The sequence below is a fragment of the Sceloporus occidentalis genome, unplaced genomic scaffold (assembly GCF_023333645.1).
Source record: "Sceloporus occidentalis isolate IW3139 unplaced genomic scaffold, rSceOcc1.0.p SCAF_7, whole genome shotgun sequence".
Taxonomy (NCBI): Eukaryota; Metazoa; Chordata; class Lepidosauria; order Squamata; family Phrynosomatidae; genus Sceloporus; species Sceloporus occidentalis.
In genome coordinates this window covers 9,253,319-9,274,089 of record NW_028316987.1, presented here as the reverse complement: position 1 = coordinate 9,274,089, position 20,771 = coordinate 9,253,319, and the positions used below count along the sequence as shown (strand labels likewise).

At 43.6% G+C, this 20,771-nt stretch overlaps 1 protein-coding gene across 1 annotated transcript; it reads left to right on the top strand.

Moving 5' to 3' along the window:
- The first annotated feature begins 676 nt into the window (after positions 1-676).
- On the top strand, positions 677-20,504 carry LOC149309129 (endoplasmic reticulum protein SC65-like). Its single transcript, XM_089532083.1, has 8 exons — positions 677-1,180; positions 10,877-11,026; positions 12,144-12,315; positions 12,896-13,024; positions 13,682-13,827; positions 16,363-16,446; positions 18,467-18,608; positions 19,121-20,504. The coding sequence occupies exons 1-8, from the start codon at positions 677-679 to the stop codon at positions 19,132-19,134; spliced, it is 1,341 nt and encodes a 446-aa protein (XP_089388209.1). The 3' UTR covers positions 19,135-20,504.
- Positions 20,505-20,771: the final 267 nt, after the last annotated feature.

Here is a 20,771-nt window from a genome sequence, read left to right as displayed (position 1 = left end):
AGGGGGAGAGAAAGAGAGAGAGAGAGTGAGAGAAGGGGGAGAGAGAGACAGAAAAAGAAAGAGAAAGAAAGAGAGAGAGAAAGAGAAAAGCAGAAAGAAAGACAGAGAGAGAGAAAGAGAGAGAGTGAAAGAGAAAAAAGGGGACAGAGAGACAGAAAAAGAGAAAGAGAGAGAGAGAGAGAGAAGGAGAAAGAAAAAAGGGGAGAGAAAGAAAGAGAAGGGGAGAGAGAGACAGAAAAAGAGAAAGAGAGAGAGAGAGAAGGAGAAAGAAAAAAGGGGAGAGAAAGAAAGAGAGAGAAGGGGAGAGAGAGACAGAAAAAGAGAAAGAGAGAGCGAAAGAGAGTGAGCGAAAGAAAGAGAAAGAGAAAAGCAGTAAGAAAGAGAGAGAGTGAAAGAGAAAAAAGGGGGCAGAGAGACACAGAAAGAGAGAGAGAGAGAGAGGGAGAGAAGGAAAGAGAGAGAGAGAGAAGGGAGAGAGGCTTGTCTGCGCTAAGACCCGACGGACTCCCTCCTCCTCCTGCTGCTGCTGCTCCCCCTCCAGAGTCTTTCCCTGCTGCCTCCTCCTTCCTCCCCGGAGCCTCCCGATGGTCCTGCTGCTGCTGCTGCTCCTCCTCCTGCTCAGCCTCCTCTGGCTAGTCCTGCTCCTCCTGCTCCTCCTTGGGAGCCTGGGGCCGGGATGGAGCGGAGGCTGGAGCGGAGGGAGGCTCTGGCGGTGGCTGTGCTGCTGCTGGTGCTGCTGGCCTGCTTTCCTCGGGGCGCAGGGGCCCAGTACGAGAAGTACAGCTTCCGCGGCTTCCCGGAGGCGGAGCTGATGCCGCTGCAGAGCGCTTATAGCTACGCGCTGGAGCAGTACGAGGGCCAGCGCTGGAGGGAGAGCGCCCGCTACCTGGAGGCCAGCCTCCGCCTCCACCGCCTGCTCCGGGACAGCGAGGCCCATTGCCACAAGGAGTGCGCCAAGGCCGGAGAGGAGGAGCCCCAGGAGCAGGAGGCGCAGGAAGGAGGAGGAGAAGAGTGGCTGCGGGAGATGGAGCTCTTCGGGAGGGTCCTCAGGAGGGCCTCCTGCCTCCGGGGCTGCAAGAGGGGGCTCCCGGTCTTCCAGCTCAGCTACCCTCCGCCTGAGACCCTCAGGGACTTCCAGCGCAGGGCGCCCTACATGTACCTCCACTACGCCCTCTTCCAGGTCAGGACTCAGGAGAAGGAGGGAGGAGGCACCAATGGGGCAAAGATGGGGGGGGGCAGGCTGTACCAAGGGACAGCCTTGATTGCCACCAATGGTAATGGTCAGTGGCATCGCTAAGGGAGTGAGGATCGCACCAAGTGACACACTAAAATTGGGGTGTCTGGGTGATACCAATAACCAGTGACGCCACTAACAGGGTGCAGACCACAACAGGTGACAGCCTAAAATGGGGGTGTCTGGGTGCCACCAATAGCAATAGACAGTGATGTCGCTAAGGGGGTGCAGACCGCACCAGGTGACACCCTAAAATTGGGATATCTAGGTGACACCAATAGTAATAGTCAGTGGCATCGCTAAGGGAGTGTGGATCGCACCTGGTGACACACTAAAATTGAGGTATCTGAGTGACACCAGTAGCCAGTGGCATCGCTAACAGGGTGCAGACCGCAACAGGTGACAGCCTAAAATTGGGGTGTCTGGGTGACATCAATAGCAATGGCGTCGCTAAGGGGGTGCAGGCTGCACCAGGTGACACCCTAAAAGGGGGGTGGAGATGATACCACTGCTCCTCAGACACCAACCTTTTGGCAGAAGCAGGCGGTGGCATTCACTGCTTCCCTTTAAAACGGTGGGAGTGTGGTGAAGCTCAGTGGGAGCAGAAAGGAGAGGCCCCAGAATTTCTTTTTTAAAAAATCAAATTTCAAATTTCAATATTTGAAATGTTAAAAAAATTAAAAATGATTTTTTTAAAAATAAAACTTTTTAATTTAAAAATAAGCAACCGTCACATTTTAATCAAATCTTCACTATATATATGTAAATACATTTAGGCTGTGTGTATGAGAATTGTAATGTGAAGGTATAATTTTTAATTTGGCTAGTTGTTTATGTCACAACCGTTAGCATTACCTTGGCCTAATTCCCACTGGGGTTTAAACCGGATCGTGATTCCAAATGATTTGGTTTAAACCACCATGGTTCCCACTTAATTCAAATCGCTGAAGCGGTTCAGAAAGGGGGGGGCATGGGTTTTTACCCATTTAACCCGTGTCAAAAAGACGCTGGTAAAATGGGGGGGGGGGGGGTTGGGGGGGCTGAATCAATTTGTTTAGAAATGAATCGATTCAGCCCAAGTGGGAACCAGGTGGATTCAAATCGGATTCGGATCCACCCCGGTTCCCACTGGCAGAGGCTTTTTCCTGGCCTCTCCGACCCAGCCATGCTTCCCTCCATCCCCATCCTTCTTCCCGGCCTCTCCAGCACCAGCCTTGTTCCGGTGCAAAGAGAGTGGGAACCACGTTCAGGGCCAAACCAAATCATAGATTCAGTTAGGAACATGGTTTAACAGGTACGGGGGGAAATAGGCCAATGTGCTATATGGCAGTTAGGATTTACGGGTAACATTAGTGCAAAAAAGCATTACAGTCAGCCCGCCCCTTATGCAGGGACTCCGTTCCGGACACACACCCCACGTAAAGTGAATTGAGTGTATGCTCAAATCCCATTAAGTATAATGGGGCACACTCCCACAGTGTGCCATGGTGCTCCATTGTTTCTATTAGGGCTTGCCTTCCACATGAGCTCAAGTCTGCAGAAAGGGTGGGCCAACTGTACTAAGTATTCTGTATGGTGTGAAATGGGAGTACGTCAGTGGGGGGAGGGGGGGATGACACCATGAGTTACCACACTGGGTGACACCAACCCTAGGGACGTCACTGGCGCTTATCAGTGCACATAAGTACTCCCTAAGTGGTTTACAATGAGTAACCGAATTGCCCCCAACAAGCTGGGTACAAATTTTAGCGACCTACGGAAGGATGCCAGGCTAAGTCGACCTGTGGCCCTGGCTAGTATTGAACTCACAACCTTGTGGTTTGTGAGTGAGCGGCTGCAATACACATGTCCCTCCACATTTGCGGCTTTGACTTCTGCCGATTTGATTATTCTTGGATTTTATTAATACGTTCTCTTATGCTGGCCTTTGCTGTAATAAATAAAATTACTAATGACTGACTGAAATATGTTGTCTCTGGGACTCTCTAGGTCCCCCAGCACAACTCTATGGTCAACTTTAACCAAAAGTCACACTGAAGGACCTAGAGATTCCTAGAGAGAACACTCCAGTAGGCATTTGTAGCTCCTCCAGCCAGTGGCATCCCCACAACAGGTGACACCCAGTGCGGGGGGTGGGACTTCCAGTCCTGGACTTCCAGTGTGGTTTCTGGATGTCTGTTAAGGCCACAGCCATCCCCCCACGGGCCCAGGGAGAGCCTCTGAAATCTCTTTTCCATTGTTTCCAGTCCTAGTCTCTGGAGCAACATAAAACAAGCTTGCTCCATCCTCAACATGACATCCCTTTAAATATTTATACAGGACTATCATAGCATCTCTTAACCTTCTCTTCTCCAGGTTAAACATACCCAACTTCCTAAGCTGCTCCTCATAGGACATGGCTTCCAGACCCTTCACCAGTTTGGTTGCTCTCCTCTGGACACGCTCAGCTTCCTTTTTGAATTGTGGTGCCGAGAACTGGACCAAAACAGAATAGGGTAGTACTATTACGTCTCTCAATCTAGACTCTATACTTCTAATGATACAGACTAGAATCACATTGGCTTTTTTCAGTTGCTGCATCACACTGTCTGATACCAGTTTGGCTGTTTGACACAACTGTAACTGCCAGAAGTCCATCAGACAGAATCCTGGGATTTGGAGTTTGATAAACCAGTGACATCACTAGGGTTGGTGTCACCCAGTGTGATAACACATGATGTTACACACACTCCAATTGACCTCTTCCCATACCACATCATACAGAATCCTTAGCCATGTTTTTGTACTGTTACTCATAAATCATAATTCCCATATATCACTGAATGTAATCACAACTTTGTTGTTAGCTGCTGTCAAGTCATCCCTAACTCACGAGGACCCTGTGGATAAGCCATCTCCAAGACCCCTATGCTCTTCTTTGTTGTTTGTTAGGTCCTGCAGTTTCAGGCCCATGGCCTCCCTGATCTGTCAGGTAGTCTTCCTCTCTTTCTACTTCCCTCCACCTTTCCTAGCATTGTTGTTTTTTCCAGCAAGTCATTTCTTTTCATGATGTGGCCAAAGTGTAACAGCCTCAGTTTGATCATCTTGGCTTCCAAGGAGATTTCAGGCTTGATCTGTTCTAGGACTAATTTGTTTGTCTTTTTGACTGTCCACAAGATCCTCAGCACTCTTCTCCAGCATCACATCTCAAATGAATGGACTTTCCTCTTATCTGCTTTCTTCACTGTCCAGTTTTCATATCCAAACATGGTGATGGGGAATACAATGGCTTGGATGATTCTAACTGTTCAGTGTTCAGTTGTATATCTTTATTCTGTATCATCTTGTCTAGTTCCTTCGTAGCTGCCTTTCCCATTCCTAGTCTTCTGATTTCCTGACCGCAGTCTCCATTCTGATCAAGGTATGGGAACTCTTCAGCTATTTCAATTTCCTCATTGTCTGGGTTGAATTGATATGGTTCCTCCGTGGTCATTGTTTAAAAAATATTCAGCATTAAGCCTGCCTTTGCACTTTCTTCTTTTACTTTCCTTAGCAAAATGAAAACAAACTAGCAAAATTAAAATTATCCTTATAAATTACAATATCATACACACAGCCTAAATATATTTACAGGTACATAGTTACATGTGGTTAAAGTTAAAATCTGGTAAGATGTAATTTAAAAAATAGAAAATGGAAAAACAATTATCTGACAGTGGGATTTGGGGTGTTTGCTTTGTTTGTGAAACAGAAACCTTATCCCTACAATTTAAAGATGAGACATAGGAGGCTGCATGCTATATTCTTAGATAGGAGCATTTTCTATGTAAGAATTTCTCTGATATGGAAAGCAATCCCCTTTGGATTTGTTGGGTGAAATGTGATTACTTTCCAAACACTGCACATTCTTTTTATCTCCCTCTCCCCTTGTTCCTTACTATTTCCCTTGGGGTACCTTCATCTGCTTTTGTGTGGCCTGGCTCTTTAAATCTATGCATCCAAAAGAGGTTTTGGATGAGCAAGCAATGCCTTTGCCAGCAGCTTCTGGTCTTTTCCGTTCTCTCTTTCGTCCCACCTCTTTCCTCCCTACCTCCTTCTCCAATGAGGTAGTCTCCCCACTACCCACCAAAGTGCCACGTCCCGGCATCAGCCACAGTTGTGAGAAAGGAGAATTTCCTTCTGAATTTCCCTGGGCCCATAAATCCCTGGCAGGCTGCGGTGCCTTTGTGATGTGTTGAGGATGTTTGAAACAACATCTCTTTATAAAAGTGATGCTAAAAACATGATGAATGAACAGGAGTTCCTTGGGCAAAATTGTTGCTGTCTGGAGCCCTCTGCCGAAGAGATGATGGGATGCTTGAGATGGGTTGCATTTGTGGCAGCAAGGAGTGGGGAAGTTCTGCAATGAAGTAAAATCTCATTTGGAGGAAGCTGCCATGCAGAAAGGAGATCAGAGTGGCTTTTTCTTTAGTTGTTTGGTTAGTGGCTAGTTTCTTTGCATGACAGTCTCTCCCATCCAAATTTTCAACCGCTCCAAGTCTCCCATCCAACTTTTCCACTACTGCAGTCAAATGTAACTTGAAACTAGTTCTAGAATCTGCTACAGTGTGATGATGACTGCATGCATCTTTGTGAAAATAAAACTTTTTGACTTATAAATGCTTTTAACTTGAAATAAAAAATAAATAGAGAATGGGAATTTTATTGTCTCTAGACAATAAAAGTCACAGTCTCTCCTATTATTATTGTTATTAATGTATCATTACCCCTGCCCACAAGCCAGAGTGGTGTAGTGGTTTGAATGTTGGTCCATGACTTTGGAAAGCCAGGGTTGGATTCTCAGCTCTGCCATGAAACCCACTGGGTGACTTTGGGCAAGTCACACTCTCTCAGCCTCTGAGGAAGGCAATGGCAAACCTTCTCTCAAGAAACTAGCCAAGAAAACCCCACCTGAGGGTCACCATAAGTCAGAAACGACTTGAAGGTGTACAATAACAGCAAACAAACCTTGCCCACAGAGAAGTCTTTAAATTCATGGAGTGCGTAGCTGTTTTGGCAGCCAGCCAGGGAATTCTATTAGGCCTTGTAATACTCAGAGTAGTGCGCAGCATGGATGGGTGCCCTATTTCTCTATGCAGTCCATCTCTATGAAATATAGCCTGCCCTCCATATTGGCGGAGGTTCAGTTCCAGACCACCTGGTGGAAACCAAAAAATGTGGGACCACAAGTCCCATTACCGTCAACAGATGCCAACATGTGTGTGGCCACATTGGTGTGCCTGCAATCATACACCCTCACTGACAATAATCAGGCAGGATCATATGCAGATGCTCTAATCCGCAGGTGGCTAGCCTGCCGATATGGAGGGCTGAATGTATGTGAGTGTTGTGCATTATATGCAGAGGTATTATCTTCTTACATGTGTCCAGATACAGGGACAAGAGAATGTGACTTGCTCTTGCTACCCACTCCTATTATTACCACCCTACTCACTCCGCTCTGTCTTACTTCCTCCAACTCCTCTTTCACCTGCTTCATCTTTTTCTACCTCTGCTCTTCAGCTTCTGAAAACCCCTCTTGCTGCGTGCCTGCCTGTCTTCTATTTAAAGCAATGTTGTTGTGCACCTTCAAGCCATTTCTGACTTAATGGAACCCTAAGGTAAGATCCAGTGTAGTGTGGTTTAAGTATTGAACTACAATTCTGGGGATCAGGGTTTGATTCCTAGCTTGACCATAAAAAAATCCACTAGGTGATCTTGGGCAAGTCACAGTTTCCCAGCCTCAGAGGATAGCAATGGCAAACCCCTCTGAAGAAACTTGCCAAGAAAACCCTATGATAGGGTTGCCTTAAGGTCACCATAAGTAAAAAATGACTTGGAGGCAACCAACAAGAAGGCAAACTTGTCACGGGGTTCTCTTGGCAAAATTAATTCAGAGGGAGTTTCACCTTGCTTTCGTCTGAGGCTGAGAGGATGTGACTTCCCCTAGGTCACCCAGTGGATTTCCATAGCCGAGTGGGGATTCAAACTCGGATTTCCGAGTGTCCTAGTCCAAAACTCAAACCACTACACCACACTGGATGTTGTTTAAAGCAATATTGGCTGCTTTAGAGAAAGTAGAAAGACAGCTATGTGAAGTGAGGAAAGTGCAGGGGAGGAATAGGGGCAGCATGGGACAGGATGCAAGGAAGGGCTGTAGCAGCATAATGAAGAGGGGAAAGGACAACAGAGTTGTCATCTCACTTGGTTATCTGGGTTTTACTCAAATTCTAGGCCCATTTACCTGGAGTGCCAAATACCTGTTTTCATAATCAGATGGGACTGAAGTCCTCTCAACACTTGCCTGTCCCATTCCAATGGTAACATAAGATTGCCCGTGGCTTGAGATTTTGGGCCTGAAATCTCAGGGAATGGGATGCCATTGACCTGGCAGCCATAGTGCGGACATGACCCCATGTGGTGGAAATAGATTTTCAGGCTGCACATAGGCAGCAGGGGTTAAATTCCCTTTGATTTATTGGGTAGGTCCTCAGTATGAGAATGACACATAATGCTGGTAAGCAGTGCTACTGAGAATGATGGCATGCAAACCAATGCCAGTCCTCAAGCCATTAGCTGCCAGTCCAGGATAAGTTTCCAGGAAACTAAAAAATTACTGTAATAACAAGCCACAAATATGTTCCAGAACCCTGGCACATTGATGATAAAACCTCATGCAATCCATCACTCATAGATTGAGAAGCAGTATCTCAGACTGTGATGGGAGTGGAAACAACTGTGTGGGGAGGTTAGTAAAGAAAAGAAGCATTTAAGACAAAAATGAAAAGCATTGAGGAAGTAAAAAGAGATAAATTATCATGTTAGTAGTTATAGCTATTCATTTCCTAGTGGGAAGGGGTCAGTATTAATCAAAGTAAGGGCTATGCCCACCCTGCTTAGGCCTACCTTGGAATTAAACCATGATGAGCAAACTCATGTTCACCTTAAGCATGCTCCACTGTCTACCTTCTAAGTTTAATGAGGCCTCATGCAGAGTTGCCATAGTATTTCTGATTTCTGTATGGTTGTGAAAACTGGAAAGTGAAGAAAGCTAACAGGCAGAAAGTCAACTCATTGGATGCATGGTGTTTAAGGAGAGTCCTACAGTTGCCATGAACTTCTAAGGAGACAGATGAATGAGTCTTATTGCAAACCAAGCCTCAAAGCCAAAATTACTAAAGTGAGGCTGTTGTACTTTGGACATATCATGAGAAGACATGGCTGATTAGAAAAGACAATAAGGCTTGGCAAAGTGAAAGGCAGTACAAGAGGAGGGAGACCATATTACAGGTGAATAGACTCAACCACGGAAGCCATGGCCCTGAGCTGCAAGATCTTTACAAGGATCTTAATGATAAGTTGTATTGGAGGTCTCTCATTCTGACAACAACATATAGAGGAATCTTTGAAGGAGGCCAGCTGAAAGGGAAGTTTGGGTTGGGTCCTCCTTGCTGCTGAATCATATCCCTGGTCTCTCATTAGAGATTTTGAGTCAGTGTTCCCAAGAACTCCATGTGGCTGCAGCTATACTTGGCAAAATAAAGCCATAAATCAGGATTGAGCAAAGGGCAGTCTTTCAGTTGGACTCCCACATGCTCTAGCCAGCATAGCCAGTGGTAGGGAATCATGGAGTTGTAATCCAATGACAGCCCGTTTGCCTGTTGTAGAGTCTGATAGGACACCAAGGAGTTTTAAAGCGTTTATTTGGAATGTTCTCTTATTGGAAACATTTACTTTAAAATATAGCAATGTTCTTTCTTTTTTCTAATGTAAGGTAGAATTGGCTAAAAAGTATGGCTTCTGCAGACAAAAAGCCACAGTCTTTCCCAACACTACTGAACAGTGCACAGGAGAATCCAGTTCACTCAACAGATAGAAAGCTGTCTCTGTGTTCTCGCTCACCCTGAATATAGTCATTCCTTTCTTTGCCCTAACAAGATGTGCCCATAGTGGTGAGTCTTCCTTCCCACGTCAACAACCTGGCATTTGACTCCATGATGAGAACACCAGACACTAGTAGGGGTTAGAAAAACCAGGCTGCAAATAGTGGAGACAAATGTTTCTCCAAGACAGGCTGCAAAGGAAATGCTGGCATGGGCCAGACAGCTGAAATGGCAAGCTGGAAGATCTGTAGTGCTGACTCAGAAACTATCAGTGTAATGGTTGGCTTTTCTTTTCTTTTTTTTTAACATATTACTGGGCATATGACATATTAATGCTAGTTCTGTGTCAGATTTTAGCATCATAAGAATCTTCACTCTTTTCTTCTTCCTTAAAGCATTAAGCATGTTTCTAGACCCTAGGCAAGTTTGGGAATGTTGTGGCCCTCCAGAAAGTGAACTACAAATCCCAGCTTTCTTGACCATTGGTTGTGCTGGCAGATGGTAATGAGAGTTGCAGTTTAACAACTTCTGTCAAGTCCTCTCAACTGCATCTCTACCTTAATGCTAAAATAGTTCTGTTTGTGTGTTTGATATTTACTAACAATACCAGAGGTTCAAAGGTTCAAAACACACTGCAGAAATAACCCAGGTTGAGACCGCTTTAACTTCCCTGGCTCAGTGCTGGGTAATCCTGGGAATTGTAGTTTATTGTGGCACCAGAGCTCTCTGACAGAGAAGGCTAAATTTCTCACAAAACTACAGTTCCCAGAATTCCAGAGCATGGAGCCAGGGCAGTTAAAGGCAGTGTCAGACTGGATTATTTCTGCAGTGCGGCTGCAGCCAAACTCTCAGAGTCGGAAGCTGTGCACTGTTGTTTTTATGTGCCTTAAAGTCATCTCTGACTTTTGATGACTATCATACGATTTTCTTGGCAAGATTTATTCAGAGGTTTGTTACTGCTTTCTCCTTGGAGTGGTCACCCAATGAGTTTTCATGGTCAAGCGGGGATTTGAACCTTGGTTCAGATTTCCATTTAGCCATGATCACCAGAATGGAATTTACACACTATCCACACTATTCAGTTTAATGTTGTATTCTTGAGGGCTAGAAACTTGTAAAATGGATATAAAGAAAGAAAACTGAATTCTGGATTTTATGCCAAATACTACATTTCCATGGTTTATTAATTCAGAGAATGTGACAGTGAATTTCTGGTCCTGCCTAGGCATGCCTGCCTCAAGTAGCTGCAAGAAATTAAGGGATTAAAAAGTGTAAAGAAGCCCTCTCCTTGAAGAGTTGGTAATGTTTGGAGACAGGGAGCAGGTTCATGCATGGTGCTTGCTTTTTTAAAATTAAGAAAAAACAAAAGAGGTGATAGAGGTCAAAATGAATCTTGATCTAACAGGCATGCATCAGACCTGCATAGACTATGACTCATTGGCTGTGCATTTTGGCTCTTATCACTGGCTTGAAAATCCAATTTTTTGATTTCCAGAAGGATGACTGTTTAAGGTCTACAAAGACATAGCCATGTTAGTCTGGAATATCCTTTGAGACTAACTGAAAGAAAGAAGTTGTAGCATGAGCTTTCGTAGATTTAGGTCCACAACACACTGCAGAAATTGCCCTGGCTTAGTGCAAGGGACCCCTGGGAATTATATATGTTGGTTTAAAGTGTGGCTGAAATGATTAAAGTAGTTAAATACTATTGACTTAAACTACTTTTTTGTACTTTCCCCAGACAAATAAGATTGAGAAAGCAGTATCGGCTGCTCACACGTTCCTGCAGAAGAATCCCAAGCATGAAATGACTCAGAAGTACCTGAATTATTACAAGACTATGGTGGATGTGGACGAGTACCTCATAGACTTGGAAGCACAACCCTATGAGGTGAATGGATGGTGGGGCGTTTGGCATATTGGGAAAAGGAGGAGCTGATATCTGAGATAGGACCACAGAAACTTTAAAATGATGGTAGCCATCCTAGTGCCCTTCAGCCATTTTGGACTAGTAACTCCCACAATCCCTTACAATTGCCTAGGCTGCCTAGAGCTGATGGGTATTGTATTCCAAACACCTTGTCGGCAACCTGTTCTCTTAAAGTGTTTGGATGAAAAGAGTGTTAACATATCAGATTAGTGGGTGGATATTTTCAGGATAGGATTCTGAGGCAAAAGTGTAAGGCCCCACTCAGCAAGAAGAGGAGGAGGGAGCTCCAAACATACTAAGGCTGGCCTATAACATCTTGTAGTAAGAAGTCATACACGTTACCATGTAGAGATTGCTAAATCCAGACCCTAATATTCCCTAAGTTCACAATGGCATGGAATATTGTTTGCTGGTTGACAGAAAAGCATCCTATGTATTCAGAGATGATTAGCTCTGATTTTTGATGCTGAGAACTAGCAGGAGGGCTTTCACGATGCCATTAGTCCGACAACGATGATGATGATGATGAACTTAATTTGTATCCTTCCTTTTCCCCAGGACTCAGGGGAGCTTGCAAATTAAGATGGTTGCAATATAGTTACAAACATACAAAAAGTCAACATTAAAATAGAATTAAACTATTAATAATATTAAAGCAATTTAAAACATGCACTTAAGATGGATAAAAAGTAGTTTTAATACAGTACAATTCAAAACAAAACAGCCCTCTCCTAGAAACCCTTTCCTTAAAAAAAAACTTTAGTTCTCATTCTATCAATAATAATAATAAATCTTTGGCAACAGAAGGTCAACAAAGAGGCAGCTTCCCTTGGAAAGGGATACCAGAGCCTAGGGGCACTGAGAAGGCTCTTTGTGTCCCCATCAATCATACCTGTGAAAGTGATGGGACAATAAATTCTTATCAATTTTTCTGTAAGATCTGATTGGCATCTATATGGATGACTGAGCTAGATGGATAACTGGGTTCCATCCAGCACACCAATTCTTAAAGTCATATTTCTGGATATGGATCCACATCTTCAACCTGAAATGCCATTTTCCTCCTATTTGTTGGCAGACAGTTTTTGTCAGATCGGTGAAACTGTATAACAGTGGCGATTTCCGCAGCAGCATTGCTGATATGGAGCACGCGCTCTCCGAGTACTACAAGGCCTATGAAAACTGCTTGGCTGGCTGTGAAGGCAGCTATGAGCTCCGTGAATTTAAGGACTTCTATCCAGCCATTGCAGGTAAGAACACTGGGGAACAAGCAGCCATTGAAGGTAAGGGCAGTGGTGCATTTGTCACAACAAACTAAGAATAATGAGAATAGATCAGGCATTGCAAAGTGGATGATAGCTCATCCTAGTTCTGTTCTTAACTCTGGTTAGCCTGGGTACAGGTACTTCCAAATGTCAGCTATGCAGAATGTGGAGAAATGTTTCCCAGTTTTTAAAGTATTTTTTTTCTCTCTCAGAGAGAGATGAGAGCAAATTGAATACAAGGACATAGCCAAGGGTAGCAGAGAAACTGCAGAATTTTCATTCTTTCAAAATGTGTTCTTTTTTCAGTTCAATTGGACACAGGCTTGTTATATACTGTGGTAAAAGTTTAAGAACAGCAATGATGTACAGATTAGTCTGAGTCTTATAGCCTTTACATCCACGTAAACATGGTAGATTTACACAACAAGATATAATTCCCTTTATGAGTTATGGAAGGTGATCCTCTCTGAAACTTTTTGACCATCTAGCAGTTGTCCCAAGACTAATGTTTCTTTTCCTTTGATTCCTTTCTTCTCTCTCCAATTCCCATCAACCTTCCATCCAGATCATTTTGTGGATGTTTTGCAGTGCAAAGTGGATTGTGAGGCTGACCTGATACCAAACGTAGGTGGCTATTTTGTGGAGAAGTTTGTGGCCACCATGTATCACTATCTTCAGTTTGCATATTACAAATGTGAGTCCTTGAGAAAGCATTGGTTGTGGGTGGGAGAATCAGGCTATTGAGAGATTATGGAGGAATTTATTATAAATAAACAAGTCACAGAATCCTCTGTCTCTGGATTAAAGTAACAGGTATTTGCCTGACACCTCTTCCCTTTCTATTATAGCCTCCAGTCTTCAAAGACATAAGTGGAAATTGCAGCAAAATCTTGCAGTGTAGTGTACTCCTCTTCATGGTTTCAGTTAGCTATCCAGAAATGCCCTTTTCCAAAATAACTCCATTCCTTTCCCCTTCCGCTCCTCCACTGAGATTTCCCCCCAGCAGTTGGCATCTTGATTAAAATGTGGTAGTCAGACAGGGTCTAAAGTAAGTTTGGGACCAAACTGCCACCGTGTGTGTGTGTGTGTGTGTGTGTGCAGGAAAAGTCAGTGGTGAATAGCATTTGACTGGGGGGGGGGGTTGGAGTCCTTCAGATGTCACTGTACAACTCCCATCAGCCCTAGCCAGCACAGCCAGTAGTAAGGGATGATGAGAATCACAGTCCAGCCACAGGACACCTGCTTCTGACCAAGAGATTCTGTTTGTCTTAATCTTTTTCTTCCATCCCAGCCACAATACAGGGTCTTAAGATGCTCTTCTGATTAACTTTGTGTCTCATTATCTGCACAGTGAATGATATCAAGAACGCAGTACGGAGTGTGGCCAGCTACATGCTTTTTGACCCTGGAGATGAGGTCATGCAACAGAACCTTGTCTATTACCGCTTCTACCGTGAACGTTGGCATTTGGAAGAGGATGACTTCAACCCACGGCCGGTAAGAGTAGGAAGAAGCATGGGCATAGAGATTAATTTATTGCTTTGGGCCAAATGTATATTTTATTTCCAACATTCAAGTGTCCTTTAAGTATCTGCCACCCTGAAGTACTAGAAAAAGCCATGGCTTGTTTTTTAAATCAAAATTATGCCAAATTACATCAAGCAGTTCAATATATATAATTGTAAAATGGTTGTAAATAATCTATTACCCCTTTTCCTGGGGAGAGAGGAATAAATATCTGAAATGTTACCCCCTAAAAACCAGAAATCCCCCGTGATCCCATCTGTAAACTCTAAAGCAAGTCTGGTAATCATGTGGCCCTCCAGATGTTGGTGAGCTACAGCTTCCAGAGTTCCTCACCGCTAGGTAGGTCTGGGAGTTGCAATCCATCAACATCTGGAGAGATGCACAATTTGTAGACATGCTTTGCAGATTTCCTCAGATGTTGATTCTATACATATTCACACTGTAAGATAAAGGTGAGAACCACATTCAGAAGGAGGGCCAAATCCAATTTCAAAGACATTCCCAAGGACTGTTTTCCAGTGCAGAAAGGGCATGAAGTATAGCTGCAAAACACATGTTCTCTATGGGCCTCTTACATAGTTATAGCATTATATTTCCACTATGACTACCATCACATGGAATCCTAGAGGTTGTAGGTTGGTGGTGCACCAGAGCTTTCTGTCTGAGAATACTAAATCCCCCTCCCTGAACTGCAACTCCCAGGATTTCATAGGATGCTGCCATGGCAGTTACAGCAGAATCATAGTGCTATAATAGTGTAGTGTGAAAGGACCCTATGTCTGCTTAGAAGTTTCATTTCTTTTCAAATTAAATATAAGACACTGAGAGAATGGGCTGAGTATGTGAAAGGGACAGTGGGGATTAGGGGAAGAACGGGGTGACAGGGCAATGGTGGTAAAGAGACAGAGATTGAGACAGTGGAAGAATAAAAGTGAGTGATAGGGAGAATGTGAGAAGAGTGTGTATGTGTGTACATAAGCTGGAGTGAAGAAAGCTGACAGGAACATAATCAACTCATTTGAAATGTGGTGCTGAAGGCATGTTCTACATATACCATCATCTGCCAAAATGACCAATAAATGGGTCCCTGGCTTGGCAATCCAAGGACGAATCAAGCTTGAACTCTCACTAGAAGCCAAAATGACCAAACTGAGGCTATTGTACTTTTGATATATCATAAACCAAGATAGCTCATTCAAAAATATGAGAATGCTTAGTAACAAGAAACAGAGCGAAAAACAGAGGAAGACCACATTACAGGTGGATAGACTCAAATCACAGCCCTAAGTTTGGACCTGAGGATGGCTGTTGGTGACAGATTAATTGTGGGGCTTTAATGAAACAAACTCTGTAACCTTGCCCAGTGTGTATTTCAGCCACTTGTACTGCTGGCATGTGCGCACACCCTAGCATTTGAGCTCCTCCTCTGAAGAAAAGGAATGCACAGAGTTTTCCAAACATTAGGTTGCAGTCAGTTTGAATTATTATTATTAATGCAAAGCACAGCTATATGCACCTGCCCTTCCAAAGCAGTATTTGAGGTTCTAAACTTCATATTTACTAGGCTGCCCTTTTTTTTTTGGCCAAGCAAAAGGTGGGGAAGGAAAAGTTAATTGCTTCTTTTGAAAACCTCCAGAGTTTAAATAGGTTTCAGAGGACACTTAGATTGGCAAGGAAACACACACACACATTTTCATTCATTCATTCATTCATTCAAAACCAGAAGCCACTTACTTTTCTGTTCATTCATTATTATATTTTTCATTTTTGGCAGCCCATGCAGTCCCTGGAGTCCAGGGAAGAAAATTGGCACCTTAACCCTCCACAGTGGCTCATCTATGATTTATACAGAGTCCATCAGTATCCATGATTCTTTTCATAATAATAAATCTGGTTCCTGCCCACAAGAAACTTATCTGAAGCTGTCATGAGTGGGGAAATCAACCAAGGGAAAGGGATAAAGAGGAAAGGATAGCAGGGGATGTACATAAATGAATGTTCTTGCAATTATTTAAGCAAGATGGTTATTGCTGGAGATGGGAGAAATCTAAAAGGCTTTTAGGAAATAAAGGGTTTGGGAGGAGGAATAGGCATTATCATCCCCAAAAGCCATATGGTGTGGGAGTCATTTCATTTTTGGTTGCTATGATGCTGCTGGTGGTGGTGGTGGTGATGCTGCTGCTGTGTCTAAGCAAGAATGCCTCAAGAATGGGATCAAAGCTGATGATCCCAAGGATAAAATACTTGAGTGTATTTTATCCTATGCCAGCTCTTTCTCTGGCATCACTCTCAGTGGCTGGAAGTTCAGGACACTTGCCCTTCCATGACCCTTGCAGGTGCAGTAACATGCAAAACAACTAGGGGGAAATGTTTCCATGCCTAGCTCTCCTAGGACAGTGTCCTAAGCAATGAACAACCCACTTTCTTTTAGCTTATCTCTGAACTCCAGTTAAGAAAATGGTCCCTTGCCTCCTATGATTGACAATTATCTTCCTTCACTTGCAGGAAGCTTTGCGCTATCACAATCAGACATCCACCCAGAAGATGCTCTTGGAGTTTGCCAGGCAGTATCTCCAGCCAGATGATGAGGTGAGGGCTGAGGAGGTCAGAGATAGTGTGATGTGATGGTTGACTGATGTTGTACTGGGAAAGCAATAGCTTAATCCCTTTCCATCCACTTGCTGGATGATTCCCCCTCCCCATAGCCTGTACCAAGCATGGACAGATCCTCCAGATATTGTCAGACTGCATCTCCCACAAGCCCTATCCATCGTAGCCATATGTTACTCATATGTGCCTAACTTAAGTCACAGGAAGAGGAATGGCATATAGACCCATGATGGTGAACCTATGGCATGCATGCCCTTTCTGGCATGCGAAGCAATTTCTGAGGGCACGCGGAGAGACAGGGAGGCAGGAGAAGAGTAACAACAGGCACACACCTTTTCCTCTTCTTCCCTCTACCCTCCCAGGCCTTCATCTGTCTACTGGGAAATTCTGCACCTGGAAGGTGGAAGTCCTGCCTCCCCCCCCCCCCCGAAGTCCCATCTCCCCCCTGGAAATCCCACCCTCCAGCACCGGGTAACACCCAGTGCAGGAATGTCTTTCAGTATGGGCACTTGGTCTCTAAAAGGTTCGCCATCACTAGCATAGACATATGGTAGCTCAAGAATTGGTTTTTGGTGCCCATGAGCCCTGCTCATAATTCAAAACTCATTTAAGTTCAGAGTTCAAAAGAGTTTGAAACATTACTATGAAGAAAGAAAGAGGAACATGTTGTGTTCTTATTTCTCCACCTATTGAATAATATTAACATGTTAACATAATAATAATTTCTATCCATATGGACATGAGATTATCATGTTCTGTTGCAAATTCATAACACACTAACACTAGCATTACACTAGCATCTCCCTCCCCAGCTTGGCAATCTCCGCTAGGGGTCTTCTTCATTAAAGCCTGATGAGGGGTTCAGATGGTCACACCCCATTATTTGGAGATGGAATATACTTGATAGATATCCAGCATGGACAACAAGTATTTCATCTGATCACCTTTTCCAGATTAGAAGAGGAAAGATCATAATTTTGGTTCCCTCTCTATTAAAATCCACACTGGAAAGACAGCACAGACTGCTATTAGTGCATAGCAGCATTCCCCAGTCTGGAGCCCTTCAAGATGTATTGGTCTATGACACCAGCCAGAGTAAGGAAGCTGCAGTCCAACCAGTAGCCAGTGATGGCAAAGAGCCTGGTCTAGGTCTGAACTTGGATAGGGGATATCCAAAGTGCTGAACCTGTTTTGGGAGGTAACTTTCAGCTCCTTGGGTACATGGAAGCCACCACCCACCATTGAGTACCGCTCACTTCGTTTGAAAAGGCTGGTATGTTGAATGAATGAGCTCACATACATTTGTTATCCTTGCATTCATTGATGTTGACTCCTGTCTCTCACTACTTTTGCTCATATTGCAATACATTGCTTAATCTTTAAATTGCTCCAAGACTATTAGCATAAGTTAATTATCCTTGATGACTGCTGAGGCTTTTTTTATATGCAAAGTGTTACAGCTTTGAGATTATTATTCTGCTCTGTATTTGTATATAGCATTTTACAAAAAAAGTGATTAGTCATTCTGGCATTTTCTTGCCCTTCTGCATTGGTTGTGACCTTTTACCTAAATGACATCCCTTCAGTACTGGGTATTCAGTTTCACTTTGTTACATTGGGTAAATGCCTTTACACTGTTTTCTCTTTGAGTTTATACTGAAAGCAAGCTGTTTACACAGATCCAACTCTGTGGAGTCATATAGGCTGAAAAGTAGCCCGTTTCCCTTTTGAAGTTGCCCAACCATTTTAAAATTTTGCCCAGCATGACATACATGATTTTCAGGTCTACTTTGTCAGGTCTGAATACTCACACTGGTAGTTCTGGGCTGGCTGTTGTTTTTGAATACTAGATTCTGTGCCCATTAATGTATTCAGACCTGGGTGCTGCATATGCAAAAGCTCAGAAGAATAGCTGTGGGGGATAACAGGCTACAGGAGCAGTTCTCTTCAACCAGCAGAGAGACTGATTTGTTTGTCTGTTTTTTCTTTCCTATTTTAGGGAGAAGTGGAAGATGGTGAAGAGACAACAAACACAGTGTTGCCATCGGATACTGAATTTGAAGGGATGGGTGACTATGAAGAAGGATTCCTATCTGATTGGTGGCAGGACCCAAAGTCAAAAGGCGACAAAGCTGACCAAGGTTATTAATGACAAAGACTGAAAGGCTGGTCCTTCACCTTGTTTGTACTTCTTCTGCCTTCTCCACCTTCTCCTTCTGGATTCCTTTTCATCACTCCCTGCTTGAGGTTTTGTCTCTTCCCCTCCTCCTTTGTGTCTTCAGTGTGCCATCTCTGCTTCTGTGTGTCAGTCTACCCATTAGTCTGTTGATAGTTTGGCTTCTGACCTGGGGCACATCTGAGAAGGAATTGCAAGCCTGGAATGAACAATGAGAGCAGCTGTAGTTCCCTGTGGAAGTCTGGGAGATGTTCCTGCTTCTCCTGCATGCACAACTCCATCCCCCCTTCTTCTACATCTTCAGAAGTTTCTCTGAGGACTATAGTTGTGCATGTTGTATGGGTTCTGGAGAAGCATTCAGGCATGACTTCTCTGGAAAGGATGAACAGTCTTGGGGGTAAACTGTCCACCCAACCAGTTGCTGTGTAAAGGCTGGGAAAAGATTTGCTTTTAACTCACTGTGTTTTCTGTTCACAGAAAGGCTCCAGTGAGGGTACGAACCCCACATCATCTGCAGGCGAGAGGGCAACTTAATTCTTTGCACCCATGAAAGTTGAAACAGGCTGTATGGAATTGGCAGGAGTATCTGTGATGTAATCCAACAGATTTTGCTACTTGGGGACCCTCCCCCTCCTGGTTCTTTTAGTTTCTTAGCATTAATGGCCCAACAAGGTTGGGGAAGTTCAACCTACAACACCTGCCATGTAGGACTTTTAATTCCTTCCCAGACTGAATAGGCTGGACATGGGTACCTCTGAGCCAACCCAAGGTGCTTTCTTGTTGCTCTCTCTCTGTTTCCTATGGTGCTTTACTTCTTGAAGAGCCCAATGAACAAGGTTGAAATCAAACCTCCTTGAACAGGTATGGTAAAGATAAGCACAGTGTTTACTTCTGGTTTTACCGTGGTCACTGTTATTGTTACCTCAAGATATATTAGAAACTATTGGTGCACACATTGCACATGTGTACACTCCCCACATACACACATAAATATACACCAACAATGGGGATTTCTGTAATTGTTTTTACAGTGCCATGGATTCCCCCTAGGACCAAATGTAAAACATTATCTCTATTCTTAGAAGGCAGGAGTGGGCAGATTTTGAACTTGGTGGATCTCCTCTGTTTTTTTACTAGAAACCCAAGATCCAGCAACCAGAGCCTATGCAATATGGTGGTATAGGGTGCAAGTCTTCTGTAGATTTAGGATTAAAGACCAGAATGTCTTTGAGTACTTGCCCAGCCCAAGAATTTGCATGTAGTTCCAGAATTTATCTCAATCATTTCACATCAAAGCTACTACTCTATTCCCCCTCACCACACCAGCTTTCTTTGTTTTCAGCTAACTGAGCTGAGAGGGGGAGGGATCTTGGGAAAATTTTGCTTGTTGTTAAATCACTAGGAGACAAACTCTTGCCAACTTACTGCAAATCACTCCAAGAAATCTAAGTAGATCTCAGCTGGCCTTTTGCCCACCCATGCCTTACCTTTTAAAAAAACAGACTCAGCATGCATAGCATAGCTGCAGTTGTGATTGGTACTGAGCATCATATTTTGTGTGGTAAAATCAGAATTTGGAAAAGTAATTTTTGGGCTACAACTTCCTGAGTCTTCCAAACATGCTGATTGGGAGCTGCAGTCCAAACAAGAAACTTTTCTTAGCTCTGGGTAGAACTTGGTAGAAACAAGTTCTTTCTGACAAAGTTCCCGAACAGAGAAATAGGTACATTCAAATTGGTTCTCCTGGTGCCTTCTTAAATTTCACAATGTTGCCTTTGTAATTTTGTTTTCAGATAATTTAATGTTTTTAACTTTGTATATATTTTAATAATTTTTAAAAGCTAAATTTTAATAAAATACCTTCCAGTACCTTTATTGGTGTCCTCTTCATTCAAGCCCTGTGATAATACATCCACTTTAACTTCTTACACTTTGGAAAAGCGCTTCTTTGCAATTCCTTTTCTTGACTTTGCCTATAGGTGGGATCAACAGTTTTGGGGTATGGATACTTAATGGGCAGGGGAAGGGAACCCTGCACTATTTTTGAAATCATCTTGGACCAACTTTACAAGTGGATGCTGAACACATTTTAACTGCAATGTCAAAAGCTGCTTTGTATATATCATTG